The 20,090-nt window shown below is 37.0% G+C and overlaps 1 protein-coding gene across 1 annotated transcript in view; it reads right to left on the reverse strand.

Moving 5' to 3' along the window:
- Nucleotides 1–215: 215 nt before the first annotated feature.
- Nucleotides 216–20,090, reverse strand: part of LOC104468056 (mannosyl-oligosaccharide 1,2-alpha-mannosidase IA-like) — a gene marked incomplete at its 5' end in the record, with an annotated part of 60,486 nt that continues 40,611 nt past the window's right edge. The window contains 4 exons of the mRNA XM_010082059.1: nucleotides 216–759; nucleotides 1,849–1,964; nucleotides 7,486–7,658; nucleotides 8,454–8,673. Of these exons, the coding sequence (XP_010080361.1) occupies nucleotides 645–759; nucleotides 1,849–1,964; nucleotides 7,486–7,658; nucleotides 8,454–8,673 (624 nt within the window). The remainder of the gene's footprint in view (nucleotides 760–1,848; nucleotides 1,965–7,485; nucleotides 7,659–8,453; nucleotides 8,674–20,090) is intronic.

The raw sequence follows: 20,090 nt of genomic DNA on the forward strand, positions 1-20,090 counted from the left end.
TCTTAAAAGCTAAATTTAGTCTAACTTCAACACGTACTGCAGTTTCAGAGTTGTGTCTGCATGAGATGAAAGTATTCGTATGTAGACTTCATTGACAATGATATACATCAGATACTTTGCCAAGTAATAATAGACCCGCATAAGAAGAGGCTGTCACAGTCACAAGATTTGTCTTGGATGACACACAAAACAAATTAACATAGAACAAAAAAAAAGACAAAAAAAAGCTCTTTATACTTAATTCAATATGGCTTTTTGCAACATGGCAAAATATTACAGCTTAAAGCAGACATCTCCTCACAGAGGAGAAAAGAATTTTGCAGTCAAATTAAAAGCATAACAGGAAACAAGTAACATGCAGACCCTCTGCTCTTTTTGGCCAAGATGACACTGCAGCCTAAAAAACTCTGGAGATATGTCCTATTTCTCTTCTAAGAAGTGGTTCAGCTGGGTAAGAGGAATGAAGTTTTACCATAATCAGTTGAGGTCCATTCATAAACATTTGCTGTTAAAGAAAACAGACTGCAAAATACTTGATTTAAAAACTTAACTCAGGAATTTAAAACCAAATTATGTGCCCAAGTCCTGGAAAGAAACATAAGGAATGAAACAAAGTATAAGTTAATCTTCATCTGTTTCTGGTTTTATTCTTTATTTTCATCATCTTTGTGAAGAACAGGGAGAGGATGAGCCTCTGTGTTGAAGACCCAGTGTTCGAATGGAAGAAGATCATCTTCTGAAAACAGCAAATACAAGTACCTGGCAAGAAAAAAAGCAGCAAATGTGACCACATCAGGGAAGTGAAACTACAATAGTTTTCAGGAAAACATAAATACCTGATTTCACTAGATGAATGCAACAATGGAAACAGCTGACCAAACACAAAGCACAGTAAGTCCCAGCATCACAATGGTTAGCACAAAGTTTTGGGGCTACTCAACTCAGATTGTGCTCAAGGACAACAGCAACTGGAGACCAACAAAAGAACGCCTCTATCTTGATAGAGGACATAGAAATTTAGGCTGTCAATGTTAAATATTAGTTCACTTCACTTCCATTTCGTCCTTGGTAATTACGTATTGTTTTGATAATATACAACTATAGTATTTTTTTCCTCCTGAATGTCCACATATATCAAGGTATAGGAATGAAAATATGTAGTCCAGTCCCATCTTACTTCTGAGAACAATTGGTGGCTTAGGATTTTTAAAAAGGATGTACATAAATGTATTTATGATACTTCATTTACTTGAGTATTACACTTTCTGTTGAAATGGCATGATTGCTTCTTTCTGGTCTTTGCAACTTTCTCTTGCACAACAAAAAAAAGTGAAGAGACCAAGAGAAAACTTGCTTTATTTTGTTAAAAACTTAGGAGATGGTGATAAATAACAAGCTTTTGGTTTTCCTCTTAAAAGGCCATGCGAGCTTACCATGCAAGTTGACTTCTTTTTTTTTTTTTTTTTTGTTTTTTTTTGGTCTGTAGTTTTAAAATGAAAAGTATGCAATACAAGCCTGTTAAGTCCTCTGTCTACTCAATTTATTTCACTAGTGTTGGCATATATAATCAGATCCTATCAAAGGTAGGAGACTTAATTTGTCAACAAAGACTATCAAGTACCTTTATCAGAAGTAAAGATAATTTCCAGAAGTCACAGAATTTAGTTTATTGATTTTTTTTAGGACAAAAAAAAGGCAATTTGGCTTCCCATCACCTAAGAAAAAAAGCTCTACTATTTTGTTCAGGTTTTTTTATGTGAATGTCAAGGGTACTAACAAAAAATCTTACCTGTAAAGATGATACATAGAACTACTTCGTATTAATGAAAGCCAACTTTGTCAACTTACTTGAGTGTCTCTGAAAGGAAGAAACTTTGCTGTACATCATCATGGCTTTCATGATTGTTATAAACATCTCTAATGCCAGAATAGCCACCATCTACTCTGCAATGTTTTTCCAGTGCCTGAGGGGGGAAAAAAAACAGTGGGATTAACAAGATGAATCATCTCTCACTTTTTCTTTGTTTAACAAAAAAACTAGCAAAAAAAAAGTCTTTTTTTTTTTTTGATAAAGAGATGAAAAGAAGACAAAGCTCTAGATAGAAAACTCTTTTTAAAAAAGACATAGGCACACATGTCTAATTTTACATTCAGGAAAAGAAGCAAAATGATAAATTAATAAAAGAAGTGAACACAAACCTGCTTTTAGAAGGAAAGATATATGGATGTAAAGATATATGAATTTTCACTTATTTTCTTTTTTCCTCTTTTTAATAGGAATAACACTAGCTTCTCTCTCACAGGTTCGTCCTATCAGCCTTCAGATATCGTGTCACATACACCTCACTTGGTCATATTTTAGTGCTTACAAATTATTCTGATAGAATTTAATACCATGATAAAGAGCAGTCTCTTCCTTACCTCCTGTAAGTTGCTTTGAACAAGGAAAGGCAACTCCCCATTTTCTATGCAAGTTGTTTGGCTTCTCTTTGCAACTACTTCATTTTTCAATGGGAAACCTCTGATACGGGGCTGTGACTGATTTTTTTTTTTTTTTTCTGCAGTAGGTACTATTTTTCTTTGATAACTTTCAGAAAAAAAGCTTTGTCTGTTACACAGCAGCAGACAGAAAGCTGACGTGTAGCTGGACTTAATGCAACATGTTTCAGATGCAAGAACAAGAATGTTTTTCTCTAATTTCCAAACTGTGTATTCAGTTAAAAGGTATAAACCAGATGATTGATTCCTATTTCACAATTAAAAGGAGCACATGGACCACCTAAAAATATAATTTATTTTCTGCCCAGAGAAATGTTTTATATCATCAGCTAATTTTGAAGGAGAAAAAGGATCAGACAAAGGGTGTATACAGAAGAGCAAAAACCATGTACCTGGTGCTGGAAGGTTAGAAGATATATACAGTTATACTATTTAACAAACTTTGCTGCTTTTCTTTATTTTAGACAGCTGTTTGCATTAGAAAGGTGGTACATATATGACTACATATGAGCCATAACTTCTTTAAATAGGCTGCTATCCAATACTTCATTTGAATATTACTTCTCTTATCACTGCTTCGCTTAAAAATACTCATTCATATTTTCCTTTATAATTGACCTAGTTAACAAGGTTGAAAGTATTCTTAGTCTCTTCATTTTTCTTATTCTGTTTTATAATAACTCTCTGGTATCATGCAGTGTAATAAAGGATTGAAGAGAAGCTCAGATGATTATATTTAAAACAACTCATTATTCAAAAACAAATATAGAAAATGCTCTTTAGCCCTAAATAACTTCTCACAATGAAAATGGTGGTAAGCATGATGGATTACTAAATTTACTCAGGACCACACTACTCTGAAACTTGGTGCTTCCTGTGGAGACACGTATTAGAGCAAAAACTTTCAGGCAGAAATACCTGGAGCTTTATCAAACCCCCAATGGAGAGATGGAAGACAACTATTTCCTCCGTTTGTGAAGTTATTACAAATATCACTGAAGGGATTACAGGACGTGTAGATTTTATGTAGGGAAGATGCTGCATTTCAAACCACATACAGCAAAAAGCTATGAAAAGGCAGAAGATATGTCTAAAACAAGCAAACAGGTAGAATAAGCATTTTCTGATGACAGATGGGACTAAAAGTCACTAATAATTACTGAGGTATCCCTCATCTCCACCTGCTCTGAAGGCTGTTCGAGATCTGTGTTTTGCTGTGAGCAGATACCCTAAGCGTCCTTGTTTTTGTTAGAGTCCCTGCAGCTATATGCATATATTTAGCTTGCATGTCAGGCTCTCTATAGTTTCCACCGGAGAGTAAGCTGCCTATTGTATATTTAAAAGCCATTTTTCTCCAGGAGAGATCCTTTAAAATATAACAGGCCTATTTGTCTTTTCTTATGTGTCTTTAGGTTCTTTAATTTTCCTGGACACTTTTACTAAGTGACAAATATACTTAAGTTTAAACAAGTAATTTCCCCTGGCTGGCACTCCTTCCTTCTTGTCTACTTCAACCTGCAATGAATTCAAAATGCTGAATCTGTGTCTGGATTTTCAATGTCAAACACAAGATTATGTTTTCTGAGGCACAGCAGAAGGAGAACTTGAACTTGAAGGATAAGGCTATCATTCAAGGAAACATCTGCATTCTAAACAGGGTGAGGTAAAATAAAAGCAAATTGCATTTGGGGTTTATGTGCATGTAGTGAGAGCCTTCTTTATGAGTTCATGAAAGGGAGACACTGTGTAGGTAACTGAGCACACTGCTATGATGTAGACTAAGAGGTTAACTTAACTTGCACCATATGTTTGCCATCCGGTGGTATCTACTTGATGCAGATGTGAAGCATCTTGCCCCTCAAAGCTACTTTCCACTTAACTAAATGAACAGGACATCCACATGAGGCATTAGTATGATAAGAAGGGCTCTTGGCTGTCACCCTCCTTTAACTGTCAGTAACAGCCTTTTGTGCCCATAGCTGCAGTTCCCAAGTCCAGTGATGTTCACATTGACAGTGGGGTAGTGGAGGGTGTGAAGAAACAATCAAACACATTTTAAATTAGTAGTTCTTAGAAAATGAGGGTGGCTAAGATCAGTTATGCTACAGTAATGGAAAACATCAAGCAGAGTGAAAACTGGCTGACAGGCTCAAAGTATCACAAAGGGAAAAAACAAAGGAAGTGCTATGAATTCAAAATATGTGCCGCATTTATAATGCAGAAAGAGAGACTTTCATGAGCTAAGCTGATAAAACCTTTCTGGCTCAGTAACAGTAGATATTGCTGTTGGTCATAACAGCATTTTCCCCAGCTGCTGAAGTACATACAGAATGATCTTGGACTCAAATTAAAGCAGCAGAGTGAGTTTCTGAAGAAAAAATGGAGAGGCTAGGACATCTTTTTTAGTCTATAAAAGTAAGAGAAAGAATTAATAGACTTGTTGGAGAGTTTAGAAGTCATGACCTATAGAGCAGCCTCCTTTTCTACTACAAGGGCACTGGGAAACAAACCTAACAAGTTCTTACTGCCAGTGCCATTAGTTGAAAATGGACATGAAACACCTGAAGAACAACTTTTTTAGGCAACAAGAAATGGTTTGATTGTGGCCCCTTTTTTCTTGTTTCAATCTCAGTTTCCTCTTTGTGCAACAGGAGTTGGTAATTAAAACATCCATAGTCAGTGGTCAGGGACTTCCCCAAGAACAAAAGGGTGAACTGACATGCTCTCTGGAGTAAGAGTGTGCAGAATTTATGAAATACTTGTGGTAAGCTATTGTGACACATGCTGGAACAAAAAAAAAAACCCCAAAAAACCCCCAGTATCAGGTGCAGCTGTACAGGCTATAAGCCTCAGGGAAGAAGAAAAGAAAAAAAGATATTTGAAACCTACAACTGACTATATAATTTCTGCGAAGCTGTAAGATTTGTTTTTGTGAAACACACAACTGCATATTAGGACAGTGGAAGATGGGCCCATACAGAACGGGACCAGCTGCATCGCCCACACATGGACTCTAATCCACTATGTTAGAGCCAGACGAGAGTAACCACCAGAATGTTAAACAAGGAGCACATGGGCAGTGCTAAGAAGGTAAATGAGTGTACAAACTCGAAATAAACACAAACAAACTGAACCAAAAGGCTGAAGAATAATAATAAGGAAACCATTTCAATTGTTTATAACAATGTTATCAGTGTGGGCAGCAACAATGAGTCAGGAGAAACATCTCCTGGAGAAGGAACGCTTGGCACTGGTGAAGCCTGGTGGGATGACTTCCATAAACAGTCATTGTAAATATTCCAATCATAATCTGCTTGGGAATATTCCAGTAGTAAAATGTGTGCCTATGGTTCATGGTAGTGAAGAAGAAAGTAAGGGAACAGCACTTTAAATTAGAGGTTTAAAAAAAAAAATTGCGTTGGAATCATTAATTCAGAAGCATATTGTTTCAGGGCCGATAGAGCCACCACCTGAGAGAAGCAAATAAAATGTCCTAAATAACTGCAGTCTACCTAGCTGAATACAGTGTTGACTGCAGATATGGAATTGCTGTGAATATTGAAAGTATAGTTAGGAGTAGGAGTATAGTTACTGCTAGCAGGTATTCTTTCATGGAAAGCAGATTTTACCATAGATTTAATTTTTCAAGAGTATCTAATCACCAGACTTGAAACGCTCTTTTTTCACAACACTCAACAACGTTTGGACAATATTTGAGATACGCTCAGTATCTCATGCATTAAATGAGAATACAATTACAGATCTTGGTGGCTGTTGAGGGAGCCAGGTAAGTGGTCAATGTCATGTCGCAGCCAGGTATGTGGAGTCATAACCCAGCAACAGCTCTCTAGCAGGGTCCCTCGAGGATAAGAAATTGCATGACACAAGTCCACATGTTCTTCCCTTAGTAATGAGCAACATTCTACAACTAGCAGTGTAGGCCCATCCAAGAAAGTTATAATCATACACTCCTAGAAACAAGAGGTGTTGGGCAAGCTAACAATCCTGGAAAGCAATAAATCTGCAAAGAGGAGGTCACTATGAACAAAGTACTGTTTTGTTTTCTGGCTATTTTGCATTTTTCTTAAGTATACAGAGCCACTAAAATAATATTCTTCAGCTTCCTGTATCTCCTATAAGATCTCAGTCTGCTAAGAAATTCTGAAGAGTGAAAGGCAGATTAATTTAGCAAGGGCAACATCAACGTGAGGAGAAAATAAGTGAACTCTAGAAGTGTAATAAGGACCCGTATCTGAAGGATGAAACATGGTAAATCCAAAGGCTCTCATCTTTAACTGTAAAAGTAATTAATCACTGAAATAAGGGAAACAATGGATTTGGCAAGCCAATATTTTGCAGTATAGGCTAGCTGCCCTCTTGGAAGGCTTGTGCTAGACAAACACAAATACCTAGGTTCAGCATGACTGGCTGAAGCGCAAAGGCTAGTGGGACACAAAAATTTAAATAAATCTAGAAGAGATTGCTTTCATTAATGGGGTTCAGTCCAGATGATCGATGCTTTCTGAAAGTTACATGTTTTTTTAAACGTTCGGTATTATCTAGTACTTCCTCTTGGCCTTCACCATCTTAAATAAAATCACCTTCGCACAATTACTGTTAAAAAACACATTTCATAGAACTTATTTCCAAGTCCAAGGCTCAAATTTGACGTTTGCACTTTCCATTCACATGCAGCAGTACTCAACATCTTGAGCAGTACATCCAAATATGACCCTGAGCTGAAAAGTATTTAAGAATGAGAAATCACAAGGTATTTTTCTAAGACAGAATATCTGCAATATTTGGTTTTGTCAAAATTACATTAGTTCATCTATTTAGTAAATGAATCCCTGGAAATTTGAGTTGATATTACTGGTTTAAAATAAATATTTACTCTCCAACTGCTAAACAATATCCAGATGTCATTCAGTAGCTTACTTAACAAGATACTAGATTTAATTAGCAAAAAGTCCAATAGAACATTACCTCTACAGCTTCCCATCCCCACTGCCTGTACTTTGGGTCATGAGTGAGCCGCCACATGTACATGTGGGTTTCTATGACTTCTGGTCGTAGGATGTAGTATTTTTCATTTTGTCTTGTAGCAATGGCCTCAACACCACCATCAAACCTGAAGGCTTCTGGTCCCAGTTTCATGCCTAGCCAATATAAAAACATGTTAAAATAAAGTCATTATAAAAGGTTTCAAATTAGGTAACCTACCAAATCAACTATCCTTTCATGTGGCACAAAGCTAGGTTACCAAAAAGGTATATAATTTCTGAAAGATACTGCAGGCACCTCCTGTTTTTAATATTTGCAAATAATTTGGAGTAGGAGAGAGCTATTCTTCATCAATGCCTTAAGCAGCAGCACAGTTTGCACAGTGATGCTAATATTTGCATTCTGGAAGACTTCATATAAGTAGCAACATATGAAATTTTGCTTAAAAGATGTGGCTATTTACTTTTCTATATCAAATTGGAAAATACACTCTGGGACCTGAAATGCTGACAGCATTATTTTTATAAGAAGATGAAAGAATCCAAAGAAATTTCCTGCACAGAAATCCACTTGCTTTGTGCAATTCTATTGTTTGCAGCACTGTACCAACAGAACTGAGAATAAAATAATTTTTTGTGCATAAACCTGATTAATAGCTATATTGATGCATAAATGAAAAGGCTCCCTTTCATTTGTGTTCAGCTACACAGAAATTGGTGAAGTGAAAGAAACGCTGTTATGTTAATTACTAGAGTGAGTAGACATGATTCAGGTGCACAGAAATTATATACAGAACAGAGCAGCCATTCTTAAAGTTACTCTTAGAGCAAAGCAGCATTTGCTCAGGAAGGATTAAGAGTTCTCACCATCATACAACCTTCACTCAGTGTTACACAAAAATACCTTCACAGAGTCAAACTGTGAAAATAACTCTGCAATGCAGTACTTACTTGTGCGATCATAGGATTCATGGCAAGTCCTGGCAATTTCAGCACCAAGCTCAATGTGATGGCCCGTCTTGTCATTAGGTGCTCCATCTGCTCCAAGAGCAAACATGCCTCCAGCAAAACAAGTGAGATGTCCCATTTTATGTTCAAGCAGTCCACCCTTCCACTCAGCGATGTATGTCAGCCCTCCGCTTGATTTGCGAATGAGGTGGGTCTCTATGGCCTGCAAAAGCACATGATTTCAAACTCTTTGGTATCATTTGGTAGAGTACGAAGGACAAAGACAAAGTTGACTTGCATGTTGGTTGGTTTTTCTCCATATTGCCTTTGCTTATAAAGTAAAATAGGTAACAACAGCTAGCATAATCTCAAAGTGCACCCAAACCAACACAGATTAGCATACATCAGTAATGATCACTAATTCTGCTACAACTTTGAGCAATTTACACAGTACCTTTTATAAAAATATTGAAAAGACCTAAAAAACACAATTCCAATTTAAAATTCCATTTTAAAATTTCTTTCCCTTTCTACTTTGAGCAATTTCAGGTAATTTCACTTTGAATGATTAGCCATCACTTCAGCTTCCATAATTCCCATTGTATTTCTGACTTAAAGGATGTTGTTATTGATATAATTTCACATCAGTTATATGCAGATATAACTCATATGCAAAATGCCTGACTCAGTGAGTGCACTGAATGATGTTAGACCTCTGAGTCTATAGGGCATTCCCAAAGTCCAATAGGTTTTCCCTCCCCAGACTGAATTCCTCTGTAGTTATCAATCAAGAATAGGGTCTGGAAAAAAACCTAAGCAGAATAAAAATATACATATCTCCTAGACAGAACTAGAAGTTGGTGCTGTTGGGAATGTATGGTCACTGATTACAAAATCCAGGAAAACAACCTTCCTTTATGAGAGGAACAGAATTAAAACATTAGAGGAGATGCAGAAGAGCACATTAATTAGAAGCCCACACAGAAAGCAAGCTATTACTCTTTAAAGGGTAATGGAGAGAAGATGAACAGCGCTATCATGCATTCAGTTAACCAGCAGTACTCTGCTTTATTCTAGTGAAATTGTAAGATCCAGAAAAAGTACTCAACATGCATTATACAACATGAATAAAAGATCAGTACAGAGAACTATTAACAAAAAAGCCATGATTAAAAAAAAAGTGTTATAAAGAGAAGGTATTGATTGTAGTTATTTCTTCCCATTTAAACACCTGTAAAGGTTGTTTTTGTAAGCATGATAAATCTTCTCTAAAATAGAAGCATCAGCAGATTAATTGTACAAGTTTTACTTACTAAGTAGTTTTTGGGGTTTTTTTTTGCCAAGAATGTCACATTGAAAACTACACTGTTTTCTACTAATATTAGTGCAAAGCATTTAGCAAGGATGCCTTCTGCCCACCTCCAGACCCATTATTGTCTTGGAAAACTCCTCCATCTCTTTGTTTCCTCCTTGATTGCATGTTTTTAGCACCAGGTACCAACTGAAAAGCCTACCTAAATTTAAAAGCAGCAGTAAATAATGGAGATTCCTTACTTTTAGCAAACCCTGCATAATTTAACCTATAAAAAGAGGATTTAAATATGAAAGGGAAAAGGTGGAAAAACAGTTTCCTTAAGCATCCAAACCACAGACCCCACTGTGGAAGATGAAAGGATTACAGATGCTGAGTGGGTGTTGAGCTAATTGGTGGCCATGTATTCTAAATGCACATAAAAAAGCTTTTCTGTCAGGTTGGGAAACTAGTAGTGGAATACCTAGATACATTTTAAAAAAATGTTCTTTAAAACATGTATTTTTTGCTCATTTGGGTATAAAAAAATGAATTTATAATTGAAGAACTGATAGAATAGAGTTCAAAGAACCTGCTACAACATGTATTAATGCATAAATAGGCAAAATTTATGAGAAGATAGAAATAACTGGAAAACTTCAGAATCTTTCAGAGCGCTGTTCGCATTTTTATTAAACAGTTTATATTTTGTAATAGGATGTCTTATTGTTAAAAACACACAACATTTTTTTGGGAAATAGCATTCTAAAAAACAAGCTACCTAAAACCAAGTTCAGAAATGAAAAATTTTAATTTAACTACATTTCATTAAACCTTTCAGCATGGTATCCTCATCTCACCAAACCAACAATTCTGACAATACTTAATAACTCTACTGGTCACTTAGCAGTTGAGTCAGAATTTGTTTAAAAAATAAACAAATTCAAAATAGATCGATAGCTACATTTACCTATATTGCAATTTTTTTTCAGTAAAGAATTAATGAAAGACAGAATTAAGTGTTACTGTACTTGACATAAATAACAGTCATCATGCACGTTCAGAACTACAGTAACTAGACCAGAAATGATTCCTGTAGTATGAAAATGGATTTTGTAATACCAATTAGTCTTTCGGAGTTTTTTTTCCCTTCTTTTGGCTCAAATTAAAGTTCAGGCTGAAAAATGATGACTTCCACTTGGGACATTTAAAAATTATTCTAACAAACTGGTGCTAAGAAACTAACAAACTGATGTTAATTGATGCTAAGAATGTCACAAAATAAAAATATATTTCCAAATTAATTATACATGTTTAGTAAAGCAAATCATCTCGGGTTTATAAATGGGTCCTATTAAGAACTAGTATATATGCCTATTAAAAGTTATTTTTATTATGTGTCTTATTTAAAGCTATTTTTATTAGGTAATTATTTGATACATTACAGACTCTCAAGTTGCCTTGTCATACTTTGTACAATCATGGGTCTCTGAGTGCTAGATAATATCTATATCGATGCATATACCTTTATTAACAGCATGCTAGGTAACTCATCATTTCTACCTAGACATGAAATCCAAATAACCTTTTCTCTATGTACAAATAACCTTCAGAAGCCATAAGCCCAAGTGTGCCAAAACTGCAAGTCCATCAGCATTCAACAAACTCTTATTTCAGAAGACAGGAAAACAAATACTGTAACTTGGTAAAGCCAAAATTCTTTTGAACTTATATGCTTATGAAGTAATAGTTGGTAGAAATTACATGATTTAAGCAAAATGACCTGAACTGAACAGCTTTTGTAAAGCATGAAAGGCAGAGGAGTGTCTCTTCCCAGAGGGCTGGTGGCAGCTCTTTTGGTTGTACTGGATGGTGCACCAGAAGAGCTCACAAAACCACTGCTGGTGAGCTTACCGGGGGACTATCAAAAGCTTCAGTTAAATCTGAGAAGCTTCTTCATGGGCCATTTTCACTTTGAGCTAGACACACTGTTTTCATCAGAAATTGGTTTCCCTTCTCTCACCACTATTAATCTACCCTCTGACTGAGAATAGAGACTAGCTGCTTGCCTTGAAACAACATTCTCCGAACACTTGCTAATGAATTTGGAATAATTCCAGCATGGCATTGAAGTGTCAGAATACAACAAATTTGTTAGGTGTGTTCCAGTTATTTCAGAAACTAAACATAAAAACCAAAGTTATTATAAAAAAATCAGCATATTTAGAAAGCGTCAAAAATGCAAATACTTTTAAAAAAAATGCACAACCTGTATGAGCAGAAGATATAAAAGAAACTCCCTAACATTAACTATTGATGAATGTATTCACTTAAATTTTGAACTCCTGTATTGATAACAGTATTTGCAGCACTAAGACGTGGTAAAACCTTCCTTTTCCCCACAAGTCCAGCATAACTATATTTTAATTTCAGAATTTACTTCCAAATATTGTTAAAGCATTACTTTTGGAATGTATAATGTTTGTATAACACATTTGTATAATAAAATATTTTCAAAGTAAGCAATAAACAAAAATCAGTACTCTTTCAATTACAAATTCTGAATCTATCACCAAACTACCAAAGTGCCACCCATCTATTGGAAATTCACAAAATTGCTATTCACATTTTTAATAGTTTTTTCATTACAATATAATGGCAGGTATTTCTGTAAGCAGCACATCAAAATATTTTTCACTGAGTTTCACAAAGGTTACAAGTGCCACCAGGCTGCACTGAACTTTCTGAAAGACATTCATTTTTTTAAATAAGCCTGAGGTCCAGAGCAGAACTAAATGACTAGCTGGAAAACATGGGCAACTGTTTTAAGTATAAAAAAAACCTGAATGCAAAGTTGATAAACTATGAGGGTGAGGAAAAAATACTGTCAGTTTATATGAAGATGTAATAAGGGCCTCTGAACTTGAGCAGTAGGATGGAAAGGTAGGGTTCAAATCTCATAGGAAAATGCTACCTGCAATCTGCAGTGCTGTGGGCGCAGCTCTAGCAGGGAACTCAAGTTACTAAAACAAGTTATTATAAAAGGAGAATAGGGAGTGTGGTGACAAAGATCCACCCAGTGAAAAGCTCTGTTTGCTAGAATTAATTCTGAGTTTCCTACTTAGAATCAATTTACTTTTATTTTGATATAATTAGCTACACACTTAAAAAAGGGACACGTTTATTTGAATTGTAGCTCTAGTACAACCTGGTCCCCACCTACGAATATTTCCTTCCTACACTGCTTGCAGATCTGGTGGTATCATATTTATCACTATAGAGATTATTATTTCATTTTACTGTAATGAATATTCTCAATATAAGCCAATATACAGCATCTGCAAATAATCAAAAAACCTAGAAGAATGTGGTCTTTGTTTAGCTGACAATACGTTATTAATGGATAATTGTTTGGAGCTGGTATGGTTTTTCTTTCTAATTAAATGGAAATTTCATGTTACTGTTTTCCAGAATGTATTTCTACAATTCAAATAGAAATTTATTTCTTTCCATCAAGGTAAAGCAAAGAGGCTGTGCAACACAAAAGGTTTCTGTGGTGGGTTGACCCTGGATGGATACCAGGGTCCCACCAAAGCCACCCTATCACTCCCCTGCTCAGAGGGACAGGGGAGAGAAAATATAATGAAAAACTTCACTCCTGATTGCTCTCTCTCCTCCCCTCCACAGGTGCAGAGGGACAAGGAATGGGGATTGTGGGCAGTCCACCACACGTTGTCTCTGCCGCTCCTTCCTCCTCAGGGGAGGACTCCTCACACTCTTCCCCTGCTCCAGCGTGGGGTCCCTTCCAAGGGAGACAGTCCTCCATGAACTGCTCCATTGTGAGTCCTTCCCACAGGCTGCAGTTCTCCACAAACTGCTCCAGAGTGGGTCCCTTCTGCGGGGTGCAGTCCTTCAGACACAGACTGCTCCAGTGTGGGTCCCCCATGGGGTCACAGCCTCCTTTGGGCACATCCACCTGCTCCAGGCTGCAGGTGTATCTCTGCTCCCCCGTTACCTCCATGGCTGCAGGGCACAGCTGCCTCACCACGGGCTGCACCACGGGCTGCAGGGGAACCTCTGCTCCGGTGCCTGGAGCACCTCCTCCCTCCTTCTGCACTGATCTTGGTGTCTGCACAGTTGTTTCTCTCACATATTCTCACTCCTCTCTCCGGCTGCAATTGCACAGCAGTTTTTCCCCTCTTAACTCTGTTATCCCAGAGGCTCTACCACTGTCATTGATGGGCTTGGCCCTGGCCAGTGGTGGATCTTTTCTGGAGACGGCTGGCATTGGCTCTGTCTGACATAGGGGAAGCTTATAGAAGCTTCTCACAGAAACCACCCCTGTAGCCCCCCAACAACCAAAACTTTGCCACACAAACCCAATACAGTTGAAAAGAAGTGGCTGCAAATGTATGTTCCCAAAGGGAACAATAGCAGATGCTACCTGGGAGTGATCAAAAAAAAAAAAAAAAGAAAAAAGAAAAATAAACAACGTTTGCTAGATATTTAAAGAAATAAATTTAATACATGTAAAGCTGATATGGCATACAGTTTGTAGCGTTCCTTCAAGCTCTTACAGCCAGACCAACTTTTATGGCTGAGGCAGTTCCTGGCAATTTTTTTGTGCTTTTATATAAGGCTCTGCTTACAGTCCTCACTGCAATAAAGCCGTTAGCTAAATTACTTTTTTTTTCCATGTTGTGGGAAATCATTGCTCCTATACAACAACTGTAAAAATGCTTGAGCACTCAATTAGAAACACTAACAGTCCCTTTTATGGTTTGAATTGTTACTCAAGTGCACCTTGTATTACTCCAGGCATCTTTCTCATGAGCTTGCATGTTAAAGTTATGCCCTTGCTTATCTGTCACTCTGGAAGAACTGCAGTGACTGAGACATTATGAATTGTTTAGATTACAGGATTGCACATTGCATGTGTGCGTAATCTTTTTTTATTGACAGCACAAAAAAGAAACTCTTCATTTTTTTCCCAACCTGATTTCCTCCTGTTCCCTTTCTTAAGGCGATATGTTTTGCATTCTCTGCTTATCAGTCTGTTCCTTAGCCTTTACATTATACTACCAGTCTGCACACTTGCAAAATTAAGCAGAACTGGTCCCTCCCAATAAACTGCCATTTTCCTCCATTCTTCTTCGGTGTCTGCCTCGAGACAGTTGGGACCAGCTCCTCCCAGCCTTCAGGATTTGCTAGGGGCAAAAAGCAGCTTAAACACTGTCTTCACCCCCCTTCCTCAATCTCTGACTTGATTTTGTGATTGGGAAGTCCTTCATTTACCCTTTGAGTTGTTTAGGGCGTTGAACTGGATTGCTTATAGAGAAACATTGAGGAAGTCATGAAGAAACTGAAGTCATCTCACTGTGCAAATGAGTAAAAAAACCCAATCATCACGCTTATTTTTAATAGAGGATGTTCTCTTTGTGGATTATGCTGCCAGGTAAAAATTTTAACGAGATGCCTACAGAGCACAGATGTAGGCTTCTCAGGAAAAATGTTCTGCACCTCAAAGTTGCTCAATTCAAAATAAAAAAAAAGCCACAAAAAATTAATTCTGAAAAAAGGAATGGCAAACTACAAATCTCAAAATGCAATGTAAATTGCAGTTTTACTTCCTCTAGCACTTAGGCATTTTACCTCTCCTTTTACAATAACAGTTTAATTATGAGTAATGAATTTCCATGACTACTGCTGTTTTAACAACAAAACCAGGTGTTTCATTTCCCACCTCAAGATGTCACTGTAGCTGGAGATAAAACTGTCTTGCAAGTCATAGTTACATATTTCAACACCTTAATAAATTTGAAATGTCAAAAGTATGTTCATAGTTCTAAATTTCCAGGGTTTATAATGTTTGTTTTGGGGATAATGACAACTCTGCAGGCTTCTCTAAAACAAAGCACTATAAATTATCTTAGTCCAAACATTTAATATACTTTTCTTCCCCTAGGAATCTTCTTCATAAACAGCATTTTGACGATTTGAAAGAGGATTCTACCATGTGATATTTCCAATAATTCAAAGCTGTATAATGTCAATTGCTTACTTATTTTAATATTTAAGGCTTGCACCAATACATTCTATTGCTTTGAAACAGGACACAGCAAGCAGGTCAGGATTACTGTGGTTTTGCATGCTGTGAGTTAGTAAGTCAATTGCCTGTTTTCTTGACTTTGAGTTTCCCTCATGTTTTCTGTTGAGTTCATCTAATGCAATAGATACTTTTCTTCAGCAATCTTCATAACACATCAAATTGATCCTTTGTCCAAAATTACAATGAGTTTATTATAAAAAGTTCAAGATTTGCATTGTTCCATTACTACAGATGTTTTGGAGATGGAAAAAACATACTTTTTTTTGCAAGCTTTATATTTAGTAGATGAATCTGTTTTCTTAAGTGTCCTTCATACAGGCTTTAAGTATGTTACAAGATACATGAATCATGTGGAAGCATACTGCCAGAAAAAACTAGGATGGAATAGGAAGTTCAAGCCCTTGTTGGAATTTATTTAAATACTTCTGCTAAAGAAAAGTGCCATCTTCTTATCCTGAGGTCCTCACTAGCCACTAAACTGCACTTTAAAAATCAAATCTGAAATCTGAACCCAGAAGAAACCACTTACTGCTTTTGGACTTAAGACATGTTATACAGACAAGCTTACACGTGAAATGAAATGTGAATGCTTATAATGGAGATGCCTAAGTTTTTAAAATGGAAATGCTGGCAAGCATTCAACTACTATGATACCTATCCATCTAAAAAGATGATTAATTTCTAGGGGAAAGGTGATAATTTACTTTTGTCTGAAAATCTACTTATGCTTTTTTTTTCCCTGTATAGATCTATTAGTGTCTCTAAGAGCACCAATGCTCTTGCAGTAAATGTACATAATGCTGTCTGCTACCAGAAGGCTAGGTTTCTTCATATTCTTAAAACAGTATTAATGGAATGGCATGAATCAAAGCAAGTCACTCACAGAATGTTACATTATGTATTTCCTGAATATTCTAGAATATTTATTGCTCCTGACAGGCTTTTTTTGCTGCCCAAAATAGCATAAGTAGTAAGGACGCAGCTGCTCTGACAAGAGCAAAGACATGAGCAAAAAGAGGACAATTCCTCTCGCAGGACTTTTCTAGTTAAAATCCTCCTTAAAGTGTTCTAACAACACTATAGCTAGCTGCTTTTCCAAACAGTCCATAAACAAGCAAACACTTTAATAAGTACATTCTATAGTCCAAAATATAGACATTGTGCAGTTATAAGTAAATCATTAAGAATTTGAAAGTCTTGATGCTTTCTGTAAGCAGTTATAGATGGCCTCAAAACTCATGACAAGAAGGGAAATATAGTGAAGAGAATAAAAAGGAGTACTGAGTCCTTGGGATGTTCTCATCTGTTAAGTGTTCTCATCTTGTGCTCCTACATAATGCAGCTATACTACCGCTACATGCAGAACACCAGTGCAGCTGGGTGGTATGTATTTTAAACATGACAACCGACAAAATATGTAAATGAACTGCATATTTCTGCAGTTTTACACATTTAAGTTATAGACAATACCTGGTCCCCTGCTCCTCCCCCCAAAAAAGAAAAGTATGCAGAGAGAATGCTGGGTCCCCTGCACCAACTGTTTCATTTTAAAGATGGGCTCCTATTGCACCACCCTGCCTGCCCTATTTATGTATTTCCTTTAATGCCAACAAGTGTTCAAATACTGAATATTCAATTCATTAATATACTTCTGGCTTTACCCAGTATGACAAACTATTCTGAGTTGTTGCAGTTCTGTCATTGTCCGCATCAGTTATGAAGTTTTTAGGATCACTGCGATCACAAAGCAAACCACTTCAAACAACTTAATGGAAAATGCAATCAGCACAGACCAGCCACCAGACTGTCACCACAGTTAAATAGACCCTCACGAAACTCTGGAGATGAAAAGGGCCTATCTGCCAATATCATGTTCTCAGTTTACTAACAACACTTTGTTCTCTCCCTTATTTCAATGAGAAAGAAGTCTACATGGATTTGTTTTACTTATCTGAAAGGATGAAATCTTGACAGCTCTGAAAAATATTCACTACTTAACACTGACAATTAAATACACCAGAAAAAACCCCAGAACAAAATCAGAACCACATAGCTTCTTTTGGCAGAGTACAAACTCAGTAGATCAAGGCTAGTCTCAAAAGTTAGCAATGTGCCAAAAAAAAAAAATAAAAAAATATATATCCTATATATTTGCTGTCTGAATACTCAAAATCCTGAGGCCAGTCTAAATGTCTAAAAGTAAACTACTCTGTCTAAAGGTAAAACTGCAGATCGCAGTAGCTTTATGTCTCTGTTACCATGGGGCCACCGTGGGCTGAACTGAACAAGCTGCTTGGGAAGTGCTGGCGAGGGATTCTCCCTCTTCCTGTGAAGTTCTGGGCAGAGCTACTGCTCTCTTTATACCTTTAGATATGCCACTTCTCTAGAAATACACTGAGGAGGGGATTGAGGCAGCATCAGAGAGAGAAAGTAGAAATATTTAAGAAGCAGAAAGCTTCCAGTAATGGCCATAATTAAATGTAATGAGGAAATTTGGTAAAGTTACCTGACCATTGGACATCAAGTGTGAGACAACCTATCAGTAGGAGCAGTGTGAAAATCGCCCTTCAACTTAGAAAATGACGGCTAACACATTTGAGGATTTGATGCAGTTGCTTGTGGCACTGCAGTTGCTAGACTAGACATAAGTGAACCCATGAGGTCCATTTCTGCTCTAAGTTATCATGTTCTCTTACTGAACCTACTCAATTGTGTCTCAGAGATCAAATGTGTTCACTGAAAAGAGTGGGATGGTTCCTGTCCTGCATACTTGCAAAGACCGATAGATTATTCTATGGGCAGTTACATCCTCAAAATATGATTAAAACCTGAACACACACTTGTTTTGTAACTAAATGTTGCATGCTATCCACTGAAACCAGTTTAAGATCTCTTCTTGTATTATGTGAAACAGGATATTATATGCATTGCTTTGCAAAAGAGAAAAATAACTTGCATTAAAAATACAATCACTTGTCTTTTTGTGCAAATACTAGAGTTTAGGAATACATCTGATGGTCTTAAAAACACATCAATATTATACTCTGGTATTCAAAACAAGACTGTCTCTGTCGTTTTTCCCATTAGAAATAAACTCTTCTTTAAACAGCACAGCTGAATACGCATCTTATTCATGGCAAGCAGAAAAGGTTTTTTAACTCTAGTTTGACATCTTAGTTATTGCTTTTAACTTAAGCCATAAACCAATCCATAGATATGACAAAAATTCTAATAGGAAGAACTCTTTGTTTTTAATACGAGTTACAGAACAATGTAAGAAATAACCCCAAAGCTTTATCTTTGAACTTCATGCTTTTCACAGTGAACTATAACTCACCGCATATTTTAATTTGTGGCTTCTGGATAGCAGAAGATATTGAATTAGGCATCAAACCTTCACATCGCTCTTTCAGAATTTGGTGGGTATGTGCTGGACCAAGTGGCCAGGAATAATCATGCCATTCCCTTTGGTGTAATCTTAAAAAGATTCTGAAAGTGTCAGGGGAAATTTATCTAAGGAAACACAAAGCAGACCTGTAATGCCCAAACTGCGTAGACTTAGTCATAAAGAAAGACTGCAGCGTGTGCAGACACTTAAATTAGCTTTAATTTAGATAAGTAAGGGATCGATAGCAACAAAGCCAATATCAGGATGGACTTCAAAACAGGCTAGCTACCCCAGTGAAGAGCCTAGCATCTCAATGAGGCCTGACCAGATTGTAGTTTCTGTGAGACTGCAACTTCCCTGCTGTTTTCTGAACAAGCTACATTACAGCACCAACCTCTACCTCCACATGCTGCATGTGCACTCTCAGCTTTGGCACAGACATGCCTCAGTATAGAGAAGAGAGAACATGAAGACCATTGCTCAGAAAATACTGGAAATAGCAATCAACAGCAAGGTGAAAGCTAGCACATATTTACTGATCATTTGGCCCTCTCAAACACTGACATTCTGGACAGTCGCCATGCTTGCACTGCTTCAGAGCTATTATTACTAAAAAAAATTAAGATAATAGTTACTTTAAATCCAGTTGCATATAGCAGAGCTCAGATCCTATCATTGATACTGCCACATTTGGCGATGCTGCTGACCAGGCAATCCTGCTCGCCCAGCTCAATCCCGAGCAGGGAGAACTGGCCGTGTAGTGTGCTGGTCACCACCACTTCTGCTCCTCACCAGAACCCCGTGGTAACTTTTGTACCTGAGGAGGCTGTTATCGCTATACAGCTAAGGTGT

The sequence above is a fragment of the Pterocles gutturalis genome, unplaced genomic scaffold (genome assembly GCF_000699245.1).
Source record: "Pterocles gutturalis isolate BGI_N339 unplaced genomic scaffold, ASM69924v1 scaffold11759, whole genome shotgun sequence".
NCBI lineage: Eukaryota > Metazoa > Chordata > Aves > Pterocliformes > Pteroclidae > Pterocles > Pterocles gutturalis.